Source organism: Pungitius pungitius, chromosome 1 (genome assembly GCF_949316345.1).
Source record: "Pungitius pungitius chromosome 1, fPunPun2.1, whole genome shotgun sequence".
NCBI classification, from domain to species: Eukaryota; Metazoa; Chordata; class Actinopteri; order Perciformes; family Gasterosteidae; genus Pungitius; species Pungitius pungitius.
Window position 1 is genome coordinate 4,396,364 of NC_084900.1, and position 21,100 is coordinate 4,417,463.

The 21,100-nt window shown below is 50.4% G+C and overlaps 2 protein-coding genes across 3 annotated transcripts in view; one reads left to right on the forward strand and one right to left on the reverse strand.

Moving 5' to 3' along the window:
- The window catches only part of rbpjb (recombination signal binding protein for immunoglobulin kappa J region b), a 39,032-nt gene extending 27,727 nt beyond the window's left edge, over positions 1-11,305 (forward strand). For both annotated transcript variants that reach the window (XM_062560843.1, XM_037479201.2), the window contains exons 2-11: positions 1,044-1,082; positions 4,023-4,118; positions 5,605-5,770; positions 6,100-6,274; positions 6,910-7,047; positions 7,217-7,329; positions 7,606-7,746; positions 7,895-8,050; positions 8,145-8,248; positions 8,875-11,305. In XM_062560843.1, the coding sequence (XP_062416827.1) occupies positions 4,030-4,118; positions 5,605-5,770; positions 6,100-6,274; positions 6,910-7,047; positions 7,217-7,329; positions 7,606-7,746; positions 7,895-8,050; positions 8,145-8,248; positions 8,875-9,205 (1,413 nt within the window). In that variant the 5' untranslated portion in view covers positions 1,044-1,082; positions 4,023-4,029 and the 3' untranslated portion in view covers positions 9,206-11,305. The remainder of the gene's footprint in view (positions 1-1,043; positions 1,083-4,022; positions 4,119-5,604; positions 5,771-6,099; positions 6,275-6,909; positions 7,048-7,216; positions 7,330-7,605; positions 7,747-7,894; positions 8,051-8,144; positions 8,249-8,874) is intronic.
- Positions 11,306-14,331: 3,026 nt separating this feature from the next.
- On the reverse strand, positions 14,332-20,545 carry cckar (cholecystokinin A receptor; the record flags this gene model as incomplete). Its single annotated transcript, XM_062560844.1, has 5 exons — positions 20,203-20,545; positions 19,395-19,646; positions 15,695-15,956; positions 15,185-15,312; positions 14,332-14,759 (listed from the first exon to the last, which is right to left on the reverse strand). Coding segments are annotated over exons 1-5 (1,197 nt in total), but the record flags the coding sequence as incomplete, so codon positions are not given.
- Positions 20,546-21,100: the final 555 nt, after the last annotated feature.

Sequence of the window (21,100 nt, forward strand, 5' to 3'; positions counted from 1 at the left end):
ATCTTTGGGACTTTTGAATACGACTCCTTGTTCTGCGGGGTAATTGCTTTAGTCGTTTTGTACTTTTACTGTTGTTACTCAACGCATGAGTCAATCATGACAATAGTTCTCACTTGATTCTCGGTTCTGGAATTGAGCGCATTTCTTTTTTGTTTTTTTAATCTGTAAAAACTGAACTTTAAAGTGAAGCTAACTGACCTGGATGAAGATCAAGAGCTAAGAATGCACTTTATTAAAGTCCATAATATGTAGTAAAACCAAGGGCTGCTCGACTCTTCTCAACAGGTCGTGCGCATCACACCGCATCAGTGAAGCGTGTCGCAAGCGGGCGGCCTTTTTCTCCACGTGTGATTTCCTCGCCGCATGCACCCGATGGCTGTGTAATGTGTTATGACCGCATCGCAAGGTCAAAGTCGGCCTGTCAGCCGTGCACGCTTTGTTTGGGAGAGGGTCTTTGTCGCCAGTGAAGGCATGTGGTGTGGATTCGAATGAGCAGTTCAAAGCATTCTTAAGTGAGGGGAAAGAAAACTGCTGAATCAGTGCTTTGTCCAAACCCGGTCATTTTTATTATATCGCTGGTCGTATGCCATTAAAAACTCATAATGATGTGCTTTTGGCTGCAAGTATTTTTTGATTTTGCCGGATTCAGAACACCTTTGTCAAACGACTTCTGACACATTCAGAGCTTCAGGTCGCAAAAAAACCCCCCGCTAACCTCAGCAAGTACGTGCGGTTGCTGTAATCTCAAGCCGTGCACGCCGCCTTATCGCGGCCTTCACGTGCCGAGCGCCGTCTAGGAATACCGGGTCATCGGCTCGTTGCACTTCAGACATAAGCTCTTAAAAATGTTTGAATAAAGATGTGATGTGTCATGTCGCTGGCCTTCATTTGTGCCGTGTGTGTGTGTCTGTGTGTGCGCGTGCACCGCCATGCAATGCAGTACTCACTCGGTGCTCACGGTGTGTGTTTGTGTGTGTGTGTGTCTGTGTGTTTGTGGTTGATAACCAGCTCACTCAAGTTGTGTTCTCACTTTGTCTTTGCAGGAAGTTCGGGGAGCGGCCTCAGCCACTGCGCCTAACGAGGTGAGCGCGTGTTTGTGTGTGTGTGTGTGTGTGTGTGTGTGTGTGTCGTCACCCCATAACGGGTTTTGTTGTCATGTATTTGCACGTCGTCCTGTGTGTAGACCGCACACGGGTGTTTGAGAAATCCTTCCAAAAGCAGTCGACTGTTGGCGGTAAAACAGTCACAATCAAAAAACATCAAGTGGATTTATTCCCGTTGTCATGGAAACACCCGCCGCTACGCATAGCATTCATCAACCCAATGTGACAGGCATCACCATGGCGATGGAGCAGCCGGAGCTCTGGGTCCTGTAGGTCCGACCGGTCAGGAAGGCTCCTCCACCTGGGAGTCTGATAGGAGACACGTCATTAATGATTATCATCACGAGTTCATTAATGAGTATCATCACGAGTAAAAGATGGAAAAACTGTTCAGAGGTTAAAACAAAAGCATCTAATGTCTTTAACAAAAACATCAGCGCTAAGAGTAAGATCCTTTTTTCTTTTAGGCCCACAAGGGCCTTCTGGAGGTCAGACCTGCAGCACGCGACAGGCTCTCAGGTAGTCACCTCGCTCCCAGATTTAAAGAAGCCGAGCAGCTGACCGTAAACGTCTCAACCAAATACACACACACCCACACACACACACACCCCACGGATGTGTTCTTTTGTGATTCACCAGGGCGAGCGCTGATCTCCATCTGATCGTCCTAATTGAGCTATTTCACAATGCACGGCTGTGTGTGTGTGTGTGTGTGTGTGTGTGTGTGTGTTTTTTTGTGTGCCCCTCCATTGCGTGTGTTCACAGGGGGTCATGTGACAGCACCGCTTCGCTGTAGACGCTGTGGCAGATGTACGGACAGATGCCCGTCTGCTCCGCTGCATCTGTAGCCTGGCTTAGCCTAGCCCATCCTCTCTCACACACACACACACATACACACTATGCCCCCCGTAGTGCCGGCTGTTTAATATTTGTCTCTTGTAAGTCTGTCTGGCACATTTTTGTCATGGATTTCCACTTCTTCTTTGTACCCCCACTTCACATTGTCTCTACTTCGTCTCGTCTTACTCGCATTTACTGAGTGATGTTAATTAATAACGTGGCAAAAAAAGATGAAGCCTACAGAGTGCTGCTTGTTTGGCTCCAACCACCCCCCCCCTCTTTTTATTCTATTCTATTTGTCCTAAATAACCTGCGTGTGTCTTGTTCGGCTGATGACTGTTTTTTTATTTATTTTTCGGTGTAGATGCATCGCTTCTTTTTATTGGCTGGTTAAAGTACACGTGATCGGGTCCAGATTAAAATGCTCACGATGCTGACTTCCCGTCCCTGGGCATTGATTTCCCAGTTTGCACTATTTTGTCTTTTTCTCCCGTTTTTTGTAGGTTTAGTTGAGTCGTTGTTGCTGCTTTGTTGTCATACCAATATCCAACATTAATGACTGTGTGTCTGCACCCTTGCACAGGAAGTTGAAATGTGCTGGTCCCTGCCGCTCTCACTTCTTCTTCTTCTTATTCCTCCCTCAAATCTCTCTTTTTCTCTCTTACTGCCCACTCATTGTCCGAGATGATTAGATGCATTAAAAAGAGACATGTAGCCACTAAAGGTGCACACAAGTGTGCGACTATCTCGGCATTTTGTGCATTTGCTGTGTCGCCACACATTCGCGTTCCGCTCTTCTGCAGGCGCTTTTTTTTTTATTATCTCAGAGCCCCGGATTTCCCCCCCCACCCCCCCCCCGTCCCCGTCCTCGTCCTCGCCAGGCCTCTCCCCTTTGTACCACATTGACATATTTACAGGGCTTGTGTGTCTTTTTATGCATCTCTGCAGCGGTGTGTATGGTGAAAGGTCGTATCGTTTAATGTGCACGAGGAAAAAGTCTCACAGATTTTTGAATTACCGCCACTTTTTAAAAGGGGCAAGAGTTGTGTGCAACTTCTTCTTTTCTTTTTTTTCTTTTCTTTTTTCTCCGCTGTATTTGGGAGAAGAAAATAACTTTCTCCATGTGGCTGTAAACGGTATCAGACGGCATCGGATCAGCCTCAAGAGTTTGGAATTCGAGGATCGGGGCCGTCGCCGTTTCTCACTCGGAAATCGCAGCTTTAAGGCCTGAGAAATAATTGTCACTTCCCTGCCCATCAGGAAATTAATAAACAGACAGGGGGGGGGGGCTCTTGCTCTCAAGGACAAAAGCCTCGGCTAACCCGAGCCTTGCGTGTCAGGTGTCACTGGCATCTGTGCGTGTGCGCCGGTCGGGTTGGGGGGGGAGGGTGCGTGTGTTGATGTCCGTGCGTGTTAATTGTGCATCCAAGCGGCGACCTTTGATACACTCTCCCCCCCCCCCCCCCCCCCCCCCACACACAAACACACACCCTGCATTTCGGACATTTAGGCTCCAACCAGTCCCACAAAAATGAAGATGATGTAAAGTGTGTGTGTGTGTGTGTGTGTGTGTGTGTGTGTGTGTGTGTGTGTGTGTGTGTGTGTGGTTGCAGTGAAACATTTCAACTCGATATGAGGAGTCTTTGCCGGTGAGCTCAGCTCTGTAGGTTTTTTTTTTTTCTTCGTTTTTTTTCAGCTGTGGTGTTTTCTTTTTCCTTCTTCTCTCTTCACCCCCCCCTCCCCCCCACCACCTCCTCCCCCCCTCCGCCCTGTGCTCCTCACTGTCCCTCAAACGGACCCAGCTGGGGGAGAACGGAGCATTTTTGGCGAGCAAGCTGTGAGGTTTTCCAGAGGTCGCCGCGAGTCTACCGAGTGTGTTTCTGTTCTCGTTCCACACTTCACACGATGGGTTTTTTTCTTCTTCCTTCTTTTCTTTTTCTTTTTCTTTTTTTCTCTCCCCTTCACGCTAAAGTGTTTTAAAAAGACCTGCTCGACAATGCACAACGCCCCTGCCTAATCGGACTGCAGAATCAGCTCGTTAACCCCCCCCCCCCCCTCTCCCCTCTTTTCATGTTGCAGAGAAGCGATGAGGAACTACCTGAAGGAGCGAGGTGACCAAACTGTCATGATCCTGCACGCAAAAGTTGCACAGAAATCCTACGGCAATGAGAAAAGGTGAGTGAGAGACGGAGGGCAGCTTCTTCTCTTTCCTGGGGCGTTGCATTCACTGAGGTTTCCCTCGGGGGGGGGGGGGGGTGTATTGGCTGGGAAGATGTTTGATTTAAGAGAAGGTAAGGTGGAAAGTGATTTAAAAAGGCAGTTTCCCCGCTTTAGAGCCCATTGCCGTCATGAAGCATCAGGTGACGCATGCCCCTCCCCCCTCCCCCCACCCCCCGAGGAGTGGCTGAAGAACACAGATTGCGGCTTGCCCCGGTGCAGCGTGGGTACCTCGACCCCTCTGACCTCCCGTATCAAACAGAGGTCAGAGGAGGAAATGAGGAGCGACGTCCAGGTGAAGGCCGCAGCAGGGCGGCAGGAAAGGGAGCAGGGAGAGGGGGGAGCAGCGAAGGGAATAGGGGAGATAAATCTCACCGGGGGAGGGGGGGGGGTGGGGCGTGTGGAACCCTGGAGCATTCAGTAGAATTCAAGGACAAGAACGCGCAGGTCTCAGTGTTGCTTTCTTTTCTCAGTGATCCCCTTTTTTTTTTCTCTCGCCCCTCTTCTGGAAGTTCTTCCTGTAAGCCCTTCCTGTATCTCTGCTCTCACCTTTTTACCCCCCCTCCCCCCACCCCCCCCCCCACTCCCTAGCCCCTGCCGGCGGCTCTCTTGGCCGAGCTGCAGCAGCTGCTTGCGTTCTCATCAGGCCTCCCCTGTTGGGGGAGAATCAGCCAGGTTTTTTCGTTTGTGTGCATCCTCTTTGCAAAAGGACTCGGTGTCTGAGGCAGAAGCACTGTGTTCACCTCACACACACACACACACACACACACACACACACACACACAGGTTTCCAGACAAAACCCATGATGCTCCCTGTCTGTCTCGCACCGCCGGTCAGATCTGCATGCCGCGTAAGCAGAGCGCCCGAGAAAGTGGGGGCGCAGTGAGAATGCTCTTCCTTTTTCTGTCTTTTTATAGCCGGCGAAAGTAGACAAAACACCCGCAGAGGCAGAAGTGAAGTTTCGCCTGATCAGTCAGTCAGGGAGGGAGGGGCCATGAGGGTGCATCCGATGATGCCAATGTGGATGCAAAGAGCGGAGCAAGAAGCAGCATGAAGGAGAGAGCGAGTCGCGTTGTACACAAACAACGTGTTGGTGCCGGTTTCTGCCTTCTCACGGCGCTGCTCCGCCCTCTGCTGGCGGGAATCGATGGATGCACATGGCGCTTCAGTCGGTTTCTCTCAGTTCAAACATCACGGCCGGACTGTTTCCACCATTGCTCTGCCTCCTCGGAAATGTACTTTTCAGTAATATGATGTTACCGTTTAGCCACTCTCCCTTTGGACAAATAAGGTAGAAGTTGATCTTAAAGTCACAGAACTATTTACAATATCAAACTGAAAATGTTAGTGGTGGTGAATCGAATCTCCCATGGAGAAAACTGACTATTAATCTATTTATAAGGGTATAGATATATTTATGTGCGTGTGTGTTTGTGTGTTCAGGTTCTTCTGCCCCCCTCCATGCGTTTACCTGATGGGTAGCGGCTGGAAGAAAAAGAAGGAGCAGATGGAGCGGGACGGCTGCTCCGAGCAGGAGTCGCAGCCCTGCGCCTTCATCGGCATCGGCAACAGCGACCAAGAAATGCAGCAGCTTAATTTAGAGGGAAAGGTACAACACACACACACGGTGTCACTCTGCGACACAACGACACGCCGTCGCTCACACGGCGCTGACCCAGCAGCACACCTTTCCCTCCAGGCTCTTTACAGTAATGACACTGGCAGCCTGAGCATTTGAGGGAGTCCTCTGTTGACACTGATGACAAATATGTAACCAAAAGAAAAAGAAACCTAAGCTGAGTTGTCGTGTGTGTGTGTGTGTGTGTGTGTGTGTGTGTGTGTGCATCTTTTCCCGGGAATGAGTCACTTGCAACAGGAGCATCAAAGAGAATCTAACGTGTTCTGATTGCCGTCCTTCTCTCTCCGTCCCGCCCTCAGAACTATTGCACAGCCAAAACCTTGTACATATCCGACTCCGACAAGAGAAAGCACTTCATGTTGTCCGTCAAGATGTTCTACGGCAACAGCGCGGACATCGGTGTCTTCCTCAGCAAGAGGATCAAAGTCATCTCCAAGCCCTCCAAAAAGAAGCAGTCGCTGAAAAACGCAGACCGTGAGTTTGTGCCCTCTTTTTTTTTTTCATGTGGGGATGCTGATTCATTGGGACTCTTTGTCTGTGTGCAGAAATGTGTGTACAGTCTTGAGGCAAATCCATTTTTATGGAGATGGATCCCTGGCAGCGGTACATGAAAGTTGTATAATGTGTAAATTGTGGACATCCTTCATTTAACAAGTTATTTTCTACTCACTTCATGGACTTGCCAAACTGGGTGTTCTAACCGAAAGGGCTCTGAATTTCTTTAATAAAAAGATGGCAGAAAAAGGGAAAAAGTCCAAACAAAACGGGAAAGAAGTCACTTATAAGATGTCAGAGCACACGGATTTGAAAAGAGTTTTGGATTTTTAAATGACTCATTCACGTATTTCGGTGTGTTTTATTCCCATATATATTTTTTATTACACCTGTAAATGCTTGACTTTTATCATCATTACCCGTATTCTTTATGATTGCTAAGAAGCGTTTAAGTTAAACCTCCGACCACCAGAGGGCGCCGTGGCTTCACTCAAGAGCCCCTCAAGCTCCTGCATCGGTGCACATCACCTCGTCCGCTGAGATAACCAACGAGCGCTAACACGTCTGTGTGTGTGTGTGTGTGTCGCCCCCCACCCCTCCTCCCTCCCCCACAGTGTGCATCGCGTCGGGGACCAAGGTGGCGCTGTTCAACCGCCTTCGGTCCCAGACGGTCAGCACGCGCTACCTACACGTGGGAGGGGGCAACTTCCACGCCAGCTCCCAGCAGTGGGGCGCCTTCTACATCCACCTGCGTAAGTCCACCGGAGTGTGTGTGTGTGTGTGTGTGTGTGTGTGTGTGGGGGGGGGGGGGGGGGGCGTCTCTGAGCGACTTGATGTCGGTTTGAGTGGCAGTGATGAGGGGGGGGGGGGGGGGGGGGTCTATTTGCCAAAGCGCTGACTTTGTCTTTCCTTTCTTTTTAGTGGATGACGAGGAGTCAGAAGGAGAAGAGTTCACTGTGAGAGACGGTTACATCCACTACGGCCAGACGGTCAAGCTGGTGTGCTCCGTCACCGGCATGGCGCTGCCCCGACTGGTAAAGAGACACAAAACTTGAGATTAGAAGGAACAGAAGTAGGTTCACAGCATCAGCCGGTACGATCATTTAAGGAACACGTTTCTCTTTTTCTGCGTCTGAGTGGCTCCGTCCATCTTCCTCTTATTTAACCATCGCCGACAAAACATAAAGTGGGTTTCCCCGAGTGGATTAACATGAAAATGAACGTGACCCATTTACCTCCTCTGAGAGGAGACCGAGCTTTGCAGACGTCACTTCATTAAGCACCAACTGAATCCCCCCCCCCCCTGGCAGATCATCCGCAAAGTGGACAAGCAGACGGCGCTGCTGGACGCCGACGACCCCGTCTCCCAGCTCCACAAGTGTGCCTTCTACCTGAAGGACACGGAGCGCATGTACCTGTGCCTTTCCCAGGAGAGGATCATCCAGTTTCAAGTTAGTGTCTCGCCTCTTTGTTCTCTTACAAAAATGGAAGTGCTTTAGAATGGCACGGTGGTGCGTTCGTTTGTGTATGTGTGTCTGCGCCAGATGTGCACTAAGCGTCCTGACACCCCCCCCCCCTTCCTGCTCCTCCCTCCTGCAGGCCACCCCATGCCCAAAGGAACCAAACAAGGAGATGATCAACGACGGCGCCTCCTGGACAATCATCAGCACGGACAAGGCTGAATACACCTTCTACGAGGGCATGGGCCCCGTCCACTCGCCTGTCACCCCCGTGCCTGTGGTAGAGAGTTTACAGGTAACCACCCCCCCCCCCCCCCGCCCCACTGTCCATCTTTTTTTGTTTTTTTATGCCTTTTCTATAATCAGGGTGATCTCCTTCGTTTCCGCAGCTGAACGGCGGAGGCGACGTGGCCATGCTGGAGCTGACGGGGCAGAACTTCACTCCAAACCTGCGGGTCTGGTTCGGAGAAATCGAGGCTGAGACAATGTACAGGTGTGTCCTCTCTGCGTCCTCTCTGTGTCCTCTCTGCGTCCTCTGCGCGTTTCTTTCTTTGTCCTTGTTGACGTGCAAATTGTCGATTAGGACGGATTCGGGGATTTTAATAAGCGGCCGTGCAGTCGTAGAGAAATGTAGGTAATGCCTCTAATGGAGGTATGAATAAGTTAGCGGTGTAATTTAAATGAACGAAAGCTTTTAAAAATACTCTCCTGTCAGACCGTTTGAATGAGTAATGGCAAAAAAAAAATGTCCCGCGTAACGTCCAGCGGTTGTTTTTGCTTCGCGCGAGCCAAAAACCCTTTAAGGGGGAAGGTGCTGCAGCCTTACATCCTTGTAAAAAGCCATTACCTCAGCTTTATAGATGTAATATATATTTTATGTGTTTATCAGTACCACCCGGCAAGCATTACAGCCAGAGTCAGGGCAGGAGCAGGATTTTGGGCACGGACTAAAACAGGGACAAAGGTGGGCCATTACATTTTAAATTAGAAAATGGGATCTTATCAATTTTCAGGCTTTCTTTCCACACATCCGTGACCCTTCCAATATCTTTTGTGTAGAGACATTATTGCTGTAAGGAAACCATATTTAACACCGACTGCCTATGCCCCCCCCCCCAGGTGTGCGGAGAGCATGCTGTGCGTGGTGCCCGACATCTCGGCCTTCCGCGAGGGCTGGCGCTGGGTGCGGCAGCCGGTCCAGGTGCCCGTCACGCTGGTCAGGAACGACGGCATCATCTACTCCACCACGCTGACCTTCACCTACACGCCGGAGCCCGGGCCGCGCCCCCACTGCAGCGCCGCCGGCGCCATCCTGCGGGCCGGCAGCTCCAGCCTGCTCAGCAGCAGCGGCGACGGCGGCAGCCAGGAGGCCGGCGGCGTGTACGGCCCCAACAGCACCTCCGGCGGGGGGGTCACGTCCTCGTCCTCCGCCGCCGCCGTGGTCTCCTAACGCAGGCAGGGGGGGGGAGGGCGGGGCGCCCGCCCGCTCCATACGATATGCTTTGAGAGAGCGAATGTAACCCGCAAGGTATACAGAGACAAAGAGGGGGGGGGGGGGGTGAAACACAAAGACTGACTTACTCTAAAGTGCTGCGTGTTAATTGTTTTTTGGATACAAAAAAGCCGAAGTGGAGAAAGAAGAGGAAGAAAAAAAGAAGAAATGAGGCAAACGCAAGCGAGGGAAATCTGGGGGAGCGACGTTACCAGAGAGTAAGCGAGGAGGGTGCTCCTTGACACCCCCACCCCCACCCTAACCCCGGTTACCTTAGGGACCAGCCTACCCAGTCCCCGTGTTGTTGGAACGATGGGAAAAACCCCCCGCGGGCGCCTTTCTGCGTGAACCACGACAACAAAACATCCACCGTGTGCGAAAAGGAACAAAGTCTCTTCATCCCCCCTCCTCCTCGTCCCCCCCCCCCCACTCCACTTGTTCAGTAATTATTCCCTTTTTGATCTGCGGGTGTGTCGTTGTCGGAAGGGACACATCGAACGTGACATAACATAGTTTTTATGGACCAAGGATCTTGTATAAGCTTTAGTAAAGGTACATTTTTCTCCATACCTTTTTTGTATTAAACATATAGTACACTTTTGTTACCAAATAGTTTCTATTCTTCCTCTGACAGCCCCCCCCCCCCCCTTTGAGGTCCAAAATCCCAACCAGTATGTGACCTCACTACAAACGCCTGTTCTGCAGTCCTCGGATTGAACTTCTTTTTAATTTTTTTTTTTTTTTTTTTACACTCTTTGCTTCTTCTGTTTTGAGGAAAAAAAACAAAAAGCCTGAACTGATAATTTTCATAAGCAAAGGTTGTTTTTATTTGTGTGTGTGTGTGTCTGCGTGGAGGGGGGGTGGGGGTGGGGGGGCTCAGAGGGCCTATGTTTCATCATTGTTTTTATTTTTTAAATGAAGTCTTTAAAAAGAAAAGCTTTAAGCAACGCCTCTGCCTTGCCTGCAATACTCTGTGTGCGCTATGTCTCCTCTTTGGAAAGAACGGGAAGCGCATCCACGTCAGTACGTCTGACGCGTCCGCACAGCACCCACAAACAATGGAGAAAAGCATGGTGGGGGGGGGGGGGGGGCCTTCCAAGGACCGCCTTAGATGCTGTGCGTCCTGAGCGCTCACATATCTTTAATTCCCTGCATCGTCGCCCAGTGGAACTGACCGAGGCGTCTTCCGGGTAGAGGCGGGACACCTTTTTTTTTTTTTTTTCTTCAATTTGAATGTGGCCTTAATGATAATCTTAACAAAAACACACAAAAAAAACGAGTACTTCACCTATTTTTCATGCAAACGCAGCCTTCCGGAGGGACTCTCTCGGCCTTCCTCTTTCTCGCTGTACAAGTAAAATAAAGCCCTTTTTTTTATTTTTGTTTTTTTTTTATTCTCATGCGGTGCTCAGCACCCCTTTTTTTTCCTCCACTTTTTGGTACAATGTCTCACGAGCGTCATGAGCTCTCTTTCAGCCTTCTTTTTTTAAGACGACCGCGACGAGAAACAAACAAACAAAGAAACAAAGAAAAGAGATCTCCTGTGGTTTATTAGCTTGTGTGCGTTGTTGAACTCACTGTCCGAGTAGTTGCACTCATCTGCGTCTCCTGTAGGAGTATAAAGGCCTTCTAAATGTGTGTTATTGAAGATGTGCGTTTTCAAACAGAACAGCAATATTGTACAGGTCATTTCATGTTGTTGTTGTTTTTTTCTCCCTTTTTGTCCGCCTGAGCACTAGTTCACCAGCCAGCAAAGTGTGTGTGCGTGTGTGTGTGTGTGTGCGCGTGTGTAACTGTCGTATGTGGTCGCTGTAATGGAACATTGAGTCTGACTCGCTCCATTTCAGCTTGTGTTCTTAACTGCTCCCCCCCCCCCCCCCCCCCCAGAAAGAAAAGGAGGAGAAGGAAAGAAGAAGTTGAGGCCGTCTTCCAAACGGGATCGTTGTGTGTTTACAGTCCGACTGTACGCACCTCCCAACAAACAGTACTGTCAACTTGAATGTCCTACCAACAACAAACCCTTGAAATAGGAACAAAAAAAGGATTTGCCTGCCCCCCCCCTCCCCCCCTTTCATTGTAAAAAAAAAACAATAAAAAAGGATTAAGTTATGCCCCCCTCGCCCACCTGTCGGTCTTTAATGTTAAATGTTTTATATTGTAATATTGATATTTTTTAAATTATTGGTACAAAGTGTGTGTGTCCCCCCCACCACACACCCCCCTCCCCCTTAGTCTTATGTCAAACAACAGACAAAAAGATAAGTGCATTATTGCCCGTGCTGCCTCTGGGGGTGGGGGGGGTTCTTTCTCTCCTTCTTCCGGTGGACGTTACGGCCCGCCGAGGTCGACCTGAACCCTTTACTCTGCCGGACGGGGGTGGGGGGGGGGGGCACGCCACGCCATCTTTACGCTAGACTTTTCACGCCAGCGTTTTTTTTCTATTAGCTCAAAAAACAACAACAACACACACACATAGCCTTAGCATCAACCCCCCCCCCCCCCCTCCCTCGTCTTGCATTGGCTGATGTGTGTGTGTGTGGTGGTGGGGGGGGGGGGGGGGGGGGCGGCGTGATGCATGGTTTTCAAAAGGTGTCGCCATGACAATCTGATCTGGTTTACAGGTCTATTTCATAGGAGGGGAGCGTATCATTGTCAAAAGGGGCGTGATGGTGGGGGGGGGGGGTCAAATAAAATGTTACACGCCTGGTTGAGGAAGCACGCTGTATTAAACAACAAAGGGAGGAAATGAAAAAAAAACACAACGCCGTCTCATTAGTGATGCTTGAAACAGGAAATATCTCAACTTTCTCTTTGTGCGTCATGTTTGTTTTTACTCTCTTCAAAAGCAGCTGTTCTTGTTGGTTTTTCTTTTCTTTTTTTATATAATGAGCTCTGAACAATGTATGTATCCTCTAATATGCCAAATGTCTTTTTTTTATAATGTCAGTTTTCATGCACTGCTAAACAAAACAGGGCAGAGTGAGAGGCAGCTTTAAACAGATCTTTAAAAAAAAAAAAAAAAAAAAAAAAAAAAAGGGGGGGGGGGAGCATGGCGCCCTCCTGTGCGGCTGTTTTGCAGCACGGAGCGCTGACCTCGCTCACACGTTTCACCCCTCTCCCCCCCTCTCCCCCCCGTGTGTATGTCTGTACATTTGGAGTGTCCCTCCCCTCCTGTGTCGTCATCGCGCTGTGACGTGGTAGTGAGCAGTGAGGTGTCCTCGTGGTAGTGCTCTCGGAGCTCAAAGGGTTGCTGATGGTAGAAACTCGTGCCGTTTGTAACATTTTAGCAATAACGTCAAAACGAAAAGGGGACGACGGTTCTTTTTTTTTTTTTTTCTTTTTTTTTTGGTCGGATAACATACGTTAGTTTTGTTCTTTGTACATATTGCAGCTCCAGATCGTGCTCAAAGTTGTATGTCATTAAAAGAAGTTTAAAAAAAAAAAATGGAAAAAAAAGAAGAAAAAAACAATATATATAACAATATATATGCAATATTGGCATAAAAATGAGAAATAAAAAAAAAAGTGATAAAAAAAAATCTGGATTTGTGTAATGTTTTTAATAGTTGTCAGTAGTGTAAGCAGGAGTTATCATATCTCTGTACAGACAAATAGCGCTGATCCTCCCGGGGGGAGGGAAGGGGGGGGCTTTTGGCATCTACCGAGCCCCAAATGGAGCTCTTATCCTCGGGAACAAGTCCCAGCAGATTCCCCTCCTCTCTTTCCGCCACTTGCTCGGGCCCTAAGTCCCTCTGTCCTTTGGATCCACTAAAGCCGTTAAAAGCTCCACGTATCTCGGCCTCCGAGCCCCCTCTCTCTCTCTCCCTCTCTCTCTCTCTCTCTCACACGCATTTGCAAGCCGGGGGCCGCTCCAGGTCTTTATTTGGTCATCCAAGACTTCGGTGGCTCAGAGATGACCCCCCCCTCCCCCCCCCTCCTTTGTGGGAACGCGAACATGTAAAATCACCGATTACATTCAGATTACCGACTACAAAACAGGCACATCGTCATGCAATCGGGGGGGGAAAAAAAACACAAAATCTCCATTGATGCGTCCGACTTTTAAAGTGGGAATTTATGCAGGAATATCACATTCACACGATGAACGCCGCCATGTTTACCAGCAGCAGTCGGTAAAATGAGCTTCTCTTTGATGAAGAGGTGATACAGGTGTTCAAAGTCCCACTAAATGATAAGGCCTCTGCAGCTCCCATAACACACACACACACACACACACACACACACATGCTCTGGGTCAAGGACAAGAGCAGAACTATTTGTGCGCTGAAGCCCTGTTTTCATGCTGCTGATAAAAAGACTGTGTAACCACAGTATATTATTCATATTTAATGCCACATTTAGAATGCTTTTAGCGAGGATGCGTCAGGTGAGTCGTGACCTTTTTTTTTTTTTTTTTTTACAGCTGGTTAAGAGCTTTTTGAGCCGATCACACAATCTTCCCCATGTTGTCGAATAAGTTTATCGGACCCCCCCCCCCCCCCCCCGTCACTCCTGACGTTGGAACCCGTTCCCACGGCAACCGGACCAACTCAACCCGCTGGCGAAGGCGGGGTGTGGCCGAACGCTCCGGAGCAGGTACACCGTCCTCCCATTGGTCCATTCCTCAGTTGATAATATATTTCACTGTAGGGGAAGCAGGTAAGTAAGTCTTTCTTTTTTAGGGGGGGTTTTGGATACCACGCCTCAGTGAACTGTGTGTGCAATAAAGAAAGCGGTAAACAACATGAATTACGATTCTGCTAAGTGCTCCGTTGGACCTGAGGCCCTTCAATGACTTGGGATCACACACACACACACACACGCCCCAGGACTCCGTAAAACCTCTGGCCGCGCACAAGTTCCCCCCCCCCCCGCAGTGCGCGAGGGGGCTGCTGGCGGCGGCAGCTCAGGTCAGCTCGCTCCAGGCCGTGGCGCGCACGCCGGTGTAGTCGGAGCGCGCGCCGCCCCCGCCGCTCCGCCCGGGGCCGGCCTTCGCCCCCGCCGGCCCCGGGCAGCCCTCTTCCCCCTTGGCTTCCCCGATCGCGGGCGACCTCTCCGGGCCTCCTCCCCCTCCCCCCCCTCCTCCTCCTCCTCATCCCCAAGCAGCTGCAGCAGGTGAACGTGGCCAGCATGCCCTGGCGGAAGCGCTTGTTCATGAAGCAGTAGATGATGGGGTTGACGCAGGCCGAGGTGTAGGACAGCAGGTGGATGTAGGAGATGGGCGCCCCGGTCAGCCGGTAGGCCGAGCGCCGGTCGAACGCCTGCCACGCGTTGACCACGAAGACGGGGGTCCAGCACAGGAAGAAGAGGAAGACGATGACCAGGAGCATGCGGATCACGCGCTTCTTGGCCATCAGGTTGGAGGTGGAGCTGCTGCCGCACACGCGGCCCGCCGCCGCCCTTGCCCCCGCCTTTCCGCTCGGGGGGCCCGTGATGCTCTTCTTCTTGGAGGGCTGCAGGTAACAGCCGTCGCTGTCGCCGGGTTTGATGCTGCCGGTGCTGAGCTGTCTTTCTGTCCGGGTTAAAGGGGGGGGGGGGGGTGTAGTTTGAGAAAGAAGAGACTGGAGGGTCAGAGTGTGGTTTTTATCAGCAGTGTAAAACCATCAAGGTTGTTTCTGTCATTTAAGACCTGTAAATGGAAGACTTTTAAAAGCCGGTTGGGGGGGCGGGTTTTATATGTCAAGTGAAAGGATAAGTCTGGTTATGTTCTGTGTTTCCGGGCCGAATCTAACACTGAATCATTCTTTCATTTTGGGTCTGCTGTAAATGCGTATCAATCCGCAGCTGAAAGTAGTGCAGAAGAAATGCACCATTTAACCCTGTTTCATTGCACTTTGCTTCAGGGAATTCTTTCTTAAAACCATGGCACATAGCGCTAAATTTTTAAAAAATGTTAAAGGGAAAGAAAGCTGAATTTGCTCTGTTCTGTGATCGTACCTCTGCTGGACTTCCTGGTGGACAGCTCGAAGGTGATCCCTCGGTAGAGCTCCAGGCAAATGAGCCCGTAGGCCGTCATCATGATGATGCCGGGGACCAGGAAGAGCAGCAGCACCAGGGACACGTACCTGCGAGGGACAAACTCGAGGTTCAGTGCGAGCACAAACTGTTGTTTGAATCAACACAGAGCCAATGTTATAACACCCTCCCTTCGAGTCTGCACTAATGTCCTCATCAAAACGGAAATATTTGTATTGGATTTACTTAGCTTTGTATATTCTCTGCATTGTTTTGCACCCCCGCCCCCACCCCCACCGGCCCATTATAAAAATGTAAATGTACTTTTAATTTGGTCTCTAAAAGCACTTTGGCCAACATGTCTGGTTTTGAATAAATCCGCCTGACAAATGCACTTTTCCTATTTATTGTGTTATTAGTGCTTTTGTTTGATAGGGTCAGCCCCATCGTGCCGGAGGGGGCCCACAGACGACGGCGGCGGCGGCAGCTCACCAGGACTGCTGGGTGACGTCGTTGGGCCACGCCAGGCGGCACATGTACCCGGTGCTGTTGTTGTGGCGCGTGAAGGGCTTGAGGCCGCTGGAAACGGGGTACGGCAGCATCAGGACGAAGGACGCCACCCAGGTGGCGGTGATGACCTTGGCGGCGTGCGATTTGGTCTGCCATGCCCTGGAGGTCAGCGGGTTGCAGATGGCGCTGTAGCGCTCCAGGGAGATGGCCACCAGGTTGAACGTGGAAACGCTGACCGAGACGCCTGCGCGGATCAGAGCAAAAAGGGGCAGAATGTAGAGAGCTAAGCTTAGCTTAGCATAGCGTAGCATCAAGGTAGGAGAGTGGCCAATCAAACTCTAATTAGGTTGATTTCCCAGAAATGCCACTGCTCCTTCATCGGTAACCTTTCGGTCCACCTTGGTTTTGGTTCTGGGTTCTGGTCGGCCTCCTCTCAACATCTGGACACATTCATTTAGTGTAACATCAGGTTGCACGTCGAGGCACGTCGTGCACCGTCACCGGATCAGTAAACGATTCCCCATTATCGCCGTGTGTACGATCCAAAGGTGAGTGACACATAAACGGTAAACACGCAGACGGATGAGGAAATAATCTGATTCGGAGCAACAGGAACTGAGGGGAGACGTGGGGGGGAGGATTTAATTTTTTCCGGCGGAGCTGTAATTGGATGAGGGGTGAAGTATTGGCCAAAGGTGCGTCAGATGTACTGACCGTACCTTTGCCCCAAAAGCTCCCAGCGAGAAGAACTCCAGGCATCCGTCTGAATCACACGCCAATTAACGCCGGCCGGCTTCGCATTAATGATGATTCTGTGCACCGATCGTGTGGCCTGACCGACGGCTCTTTAGAAGGCCAGCGAAGGCTCTTAAGAAAGCCAGCGAAGGCTCTTTAGAAGGCCAGCGAAGGCTCTATAGAAGGCCAGCGAAGGCTCTATAGAAGGCCAGCGAAGGCTCTATAGAAGGCCAGCGAAGGCTCTATAGAAGGCCAGCGAAGGCTCTATAGAAGGCCAGCGAAGGCTCTATAGAAGGCCAGCGAAGGCTCTATAGAAGGCCAGCGAAGGCTCTATAGAAGGCCAGCGAAGGCTCTATAGAAGGCCAGCGAAGGCTCTTTAGAAGGCCAGCGAAGGCTCTATAGAAGGCCAGCAAAGGCTCTATAGAAGGCCAGCGAAGGCTCTATAGAAGGCCAGCGAAGGCTCTTTAGAAGGCCAGCGAAGGCTCTATAGAAGGCCAGCGAAGGCTCTATAGAAGGCCAGCGAAGGCACTTTAGAAGGCCAGCGAAGGCTCTATAGAAGGCCAGCGAAGGCTCTATAGAAGGCCAGCGAAGGCTCTATAGAAGGCCAGCGAAGGCACTTTAGAAAGCCAGCGAAGGCTCTATAGAAGGCCAGCGAAGGCTCTTTAGAAGGCCAGCGAAGGCTCTATAGAAGGCCAGCGAAGGCACTTTAGAAGGCCAGCGAAGGCTCTATAGAAGGCCAGCAAAGGCTCTATAGAAGGCCAGCGAAGGCTCTATAGAAGGCCAGCGAAGGCACTTTAGAAGGCCAGCGAAGGCTCTATAGAAGGCCAGCGAAGGCACTTTAGAAGGCCAGCGAAGGCTCTATAGAAGGCCAGCGAAGGCACTTTAGAAGGCCAGCGAAGGCTCTATAGAAGGCCAGCAAAGGCTCTATAGAAGGCCAGCGAAGGCTCTATAGAAGGCCAGCGAAGGCTCTATAGAAGGCCAGCGAAGGCTCTTTAGAAGGCCAGCGAAGGCTCTATAGAAGGCCAGCGAAGGCTCTATAGAAGGCCAGCGAAGGCACTTTAGAAGGCCAGCGAAGGCTCTATAGAAGGCCAGCGAAGGCTCTATAGAAGGCCAGCGAAGGCTCTATAGAAGGCCAGCGAAGGCTCTTTAGAGAGCCAGCGAAGGCTCTTTAGAAGGCCAGCAAAGGCTCTATAGAAGGCCAGCGAAGGCTCTATAGAAGGCCAGCGAAGGCTCTTTAGAAGGCCAGCGAAGGCTCTATAGAAGGCCAGCGAAGGCACTTTAGAAGGCCAGCGAAGGCTCTATAGAAGGCCAGCAAAGGCTCTATAGAAGGCCAGCGAAGGCTCTATAGAAGGCCAGCGAAGGCACTTTAGAAGGCCAGCGAAGGCTCTATAGAAGGCCAGCGAAGGCACTTTAGAAGGCCAGCGAAGGCTCTATAGAAGGCCAGCGAAGGCACTTTAGAAGGCCAGCGAAGGCTCTATAGAAGGCCAGCAAAGGCTCTATAGAAGGCCAGCGAAGGCTCTATAGAAGGCCAGCGAAGGCTCTATAGAAGGCCAGCGAAGGCTCTTTAGAAGGCCAGCGAAGGCTCTATAGAAGGCCAGCGAAGGCTCTATAGAAGGCCAGCGAAGGCACTTTAGAAGGCCAGCGAAGGCTCTATAGAAGGCCAGCGAAGGCTCTATAGAAGGCCAGCGAAGGCTCTATAGAAGGCCAGCGAAGGCTCTTTAGAGAGCCAGCGAAGGCTCTTTAGAAGGCCAGCAAAGGCTCTATAGAAGGCCAGCGAAGGCTCTATAGAAGGCCAGCGAAGGCTCTATAGAAGGCCAGCGAAGGCTCTTTAGAAGGCCAGCGAAGGCTCTATAGAAGGCCAGCGAAGGCTCTATAGAAGGCCAGCGAAGGCACTTTAGAAGGCCAGCGAAGGCTCTATAGAAGGCCAGCGAAGGCTCTATAGAAGGCCAGCGAAGGCTCTATAGAAGGCCAGCGAAGGCTCTATAGAAGGCCAGCGAAGGCTCTTTAGCAAAGGCTCTATAGAAGGCCAGCGAAGGCTCTTTAGAAGGCCAGCGAAGGCTCTTCGTCTTCCGGAGCTCCTGCGCTCATGTGATTTTCCCTGCGTCTGACTTAAGTGGGTCAGGTCGTGCTGTTTGCTGGCGCTGAGCGGTCTTACGTTTAAGCCACTGTATCTTACGTCACGCCTCTGGGACGTTGCGTATCGGACCACGTTGGATCGTACGCCTCGAGCGGCAGTCTGGAAGTGGGACTTTTTTATTCCTCCCACACAGACGCGACCGTGGAAACAGCCTTTGGTGTCGGAGCTTCTGCACAGACGACATCATTCTGCACAGTGAAGCTCAAACGTGGCTTCTGGGCGGGGGGGCGGGTTAAGGGTTTTGGTCGAAAAATTATGCTGTTCAGATTGGATTGTTTGTCTCTAATTGGCTGTATTTCCATATATCCATCCAACTCATTATAGGCCCTGTCTGTTAATATTCACAAGGATGGATGCACGGTACAAACAATGGGAGACGACAGATTTTACATAAGAAATGCAAATGTTGAAGGAGAAAACAACAACTCAGAGCTTTAGGTAAATCGTCGACTTTAAAACAGATCTTAGCTCAATTCTTTTCACTTTTGTGAAGGCCAAAGATGACTTCCTGTTGACTCACATTGTGTCCAGGGTTGAATAATATTGGATTGGGCAGAAATGAGTATAAACTAAAAGGCAATTTTATACACAGTTCCATCAAAATTGGATGCAAAACTTTAAATATTCTAGCAAATTTTCACTGCATTAATTTGTCCCAATAAATTAAGGGATAACAATCAACTCTGTAAATCTTATATTTCCACAATGGATGAGGAATATCCTCCAAAAATCACGCGAAAGTTAAAAACGGTATACGATTCAACATTGAAGACGATCAAAAAAAATCTAAAGCCGCAATCGAGCCCTCACCCATGAAGTACATGACCAGCTTGCACATGCCGGTGCCGAAGATGAAGTCCCTCATGAGGTTGGGGATGAGGGTGAAGGGGATGCACACCAGAGATACCAGCAGGTCGCTCACGGCCAGCGACAGCAGGAAGAGGTTGGTGACGGTCCTCATGCGCCGGTTCCTCACCAGGACGGCGATGATGAGGCTGTTGCCCAGGAGGCTGAGGAGGAAGATGAGGCTGTAGAGGACGATCCGCACTGTCTGGTTGATGTCTGAGAGGAGCGGGGAGACACATGAGCGCACAAACGCATGAACTCCGGGCCCCTTCGTTGTGAAAATTGGTGCTATTTTTACTCGCGCTCCCCCTCGCGCGTTTTTGTTTTTTTGTGTTTCTTAAACGCCCCAAATCAAAACAACACTTCTTGAATGTTCCTATCTGTTAACTTGAATACAGTCAATTTCAGTAAAACACCTCTCACCATAATAAACCTAACTGAAATCGTAAACAAATTGTAATTCTTTAGATTTTCTCCAAAGAAGAGCGCGAGCCGTGTTGCATTTAATGTCTTCAGGTCACTTGGCATTGAGAAAAACAGCGTTCACTGACAGCGTGTCACCCTTAGCAGACGGCACGGAGGCACGGAGCCTGGAGGCACGGAGCCGTGCGCGCGTAATGCACACTGGCGCGACGAAACGGTGGCTCTTTTTGGCACAACGACACTTGGATTTGCATTTGGAACGAAACGCCACATTCCGAAATGCGACCCCCCCCCCCCCCGCCGCGTTGGCCCCGTACGTTGTAGGCGATGTATGGTGTGGTGACCTTACCTTTAGGTTCGGGTGAAGGTTCTTGCTCGCTCTCGCACTCTGACAAATTCTTGATTCCAAAATTACATAAAATCCGGTTCAGGTCGGTCGAGTTTAGGAGCATGTCGTGTATTGTGAACGTCTCCATGTTGCGCTCTCTTCCCCCAGCCCGGAGTTAAACCACTAATATGATAGGAGCAGCATGCGTCATGCTCCTTCGCGAAAAGAAAAATGCTCAACCAACAGCTCGTCTAAGTCAGTATCTTTTTGTCAAAGAAAAATAAAAAAATATATATGAATAATGGTCCCTACAAGTTTCCGTGCGCTCCCGGTTCGGTGCGCTGCGCTCCACTCGTGCCCAACGTCTCCATCGACTGACAGGCATGTGCGCGGGTTGCATTCCTGATTGCTCAGCCCGCCTTCAGGGTTTGCTACAGTCAGCATCCCCCCACCCCCCACCCCTACGCCCCTCCTCACCCCCTCACCCACGCCCCCTTCCTCTAAAAAAATAAATAAAATAAAACCGTCATATCCCTAACGCCAATAAAGACGCTGCACGCGGCAAAATGTCTCCATTGAGCGTCCGTCTTCGTTCGTTATTATTACCTCAGATGTGTCAAATTCCCGCGTCATTCATAAAAGAAGTGCACTGCGTGTGCAAATGTCAGAGGTCAGGGGGCCACGCGTGTCCCGCACTGCGTCTATAGGCTATCCGTCCTCCCGTGACACATTTCCCCAGCACGGCTTTGCCCGCAGTGGCGTTTCATGTAAACATGTCAGCAGCAATATGGAAGTCCATCGACTCGTGCTGTAATTGTTCTGATGTGTGCAGAGATGCGGTGTCATCAGGGGCCGAATATAACGCTCGCTCACACGTTTGAACAATACAGTCTTTCTCCCTGCAAGAGTGAGGATTTTT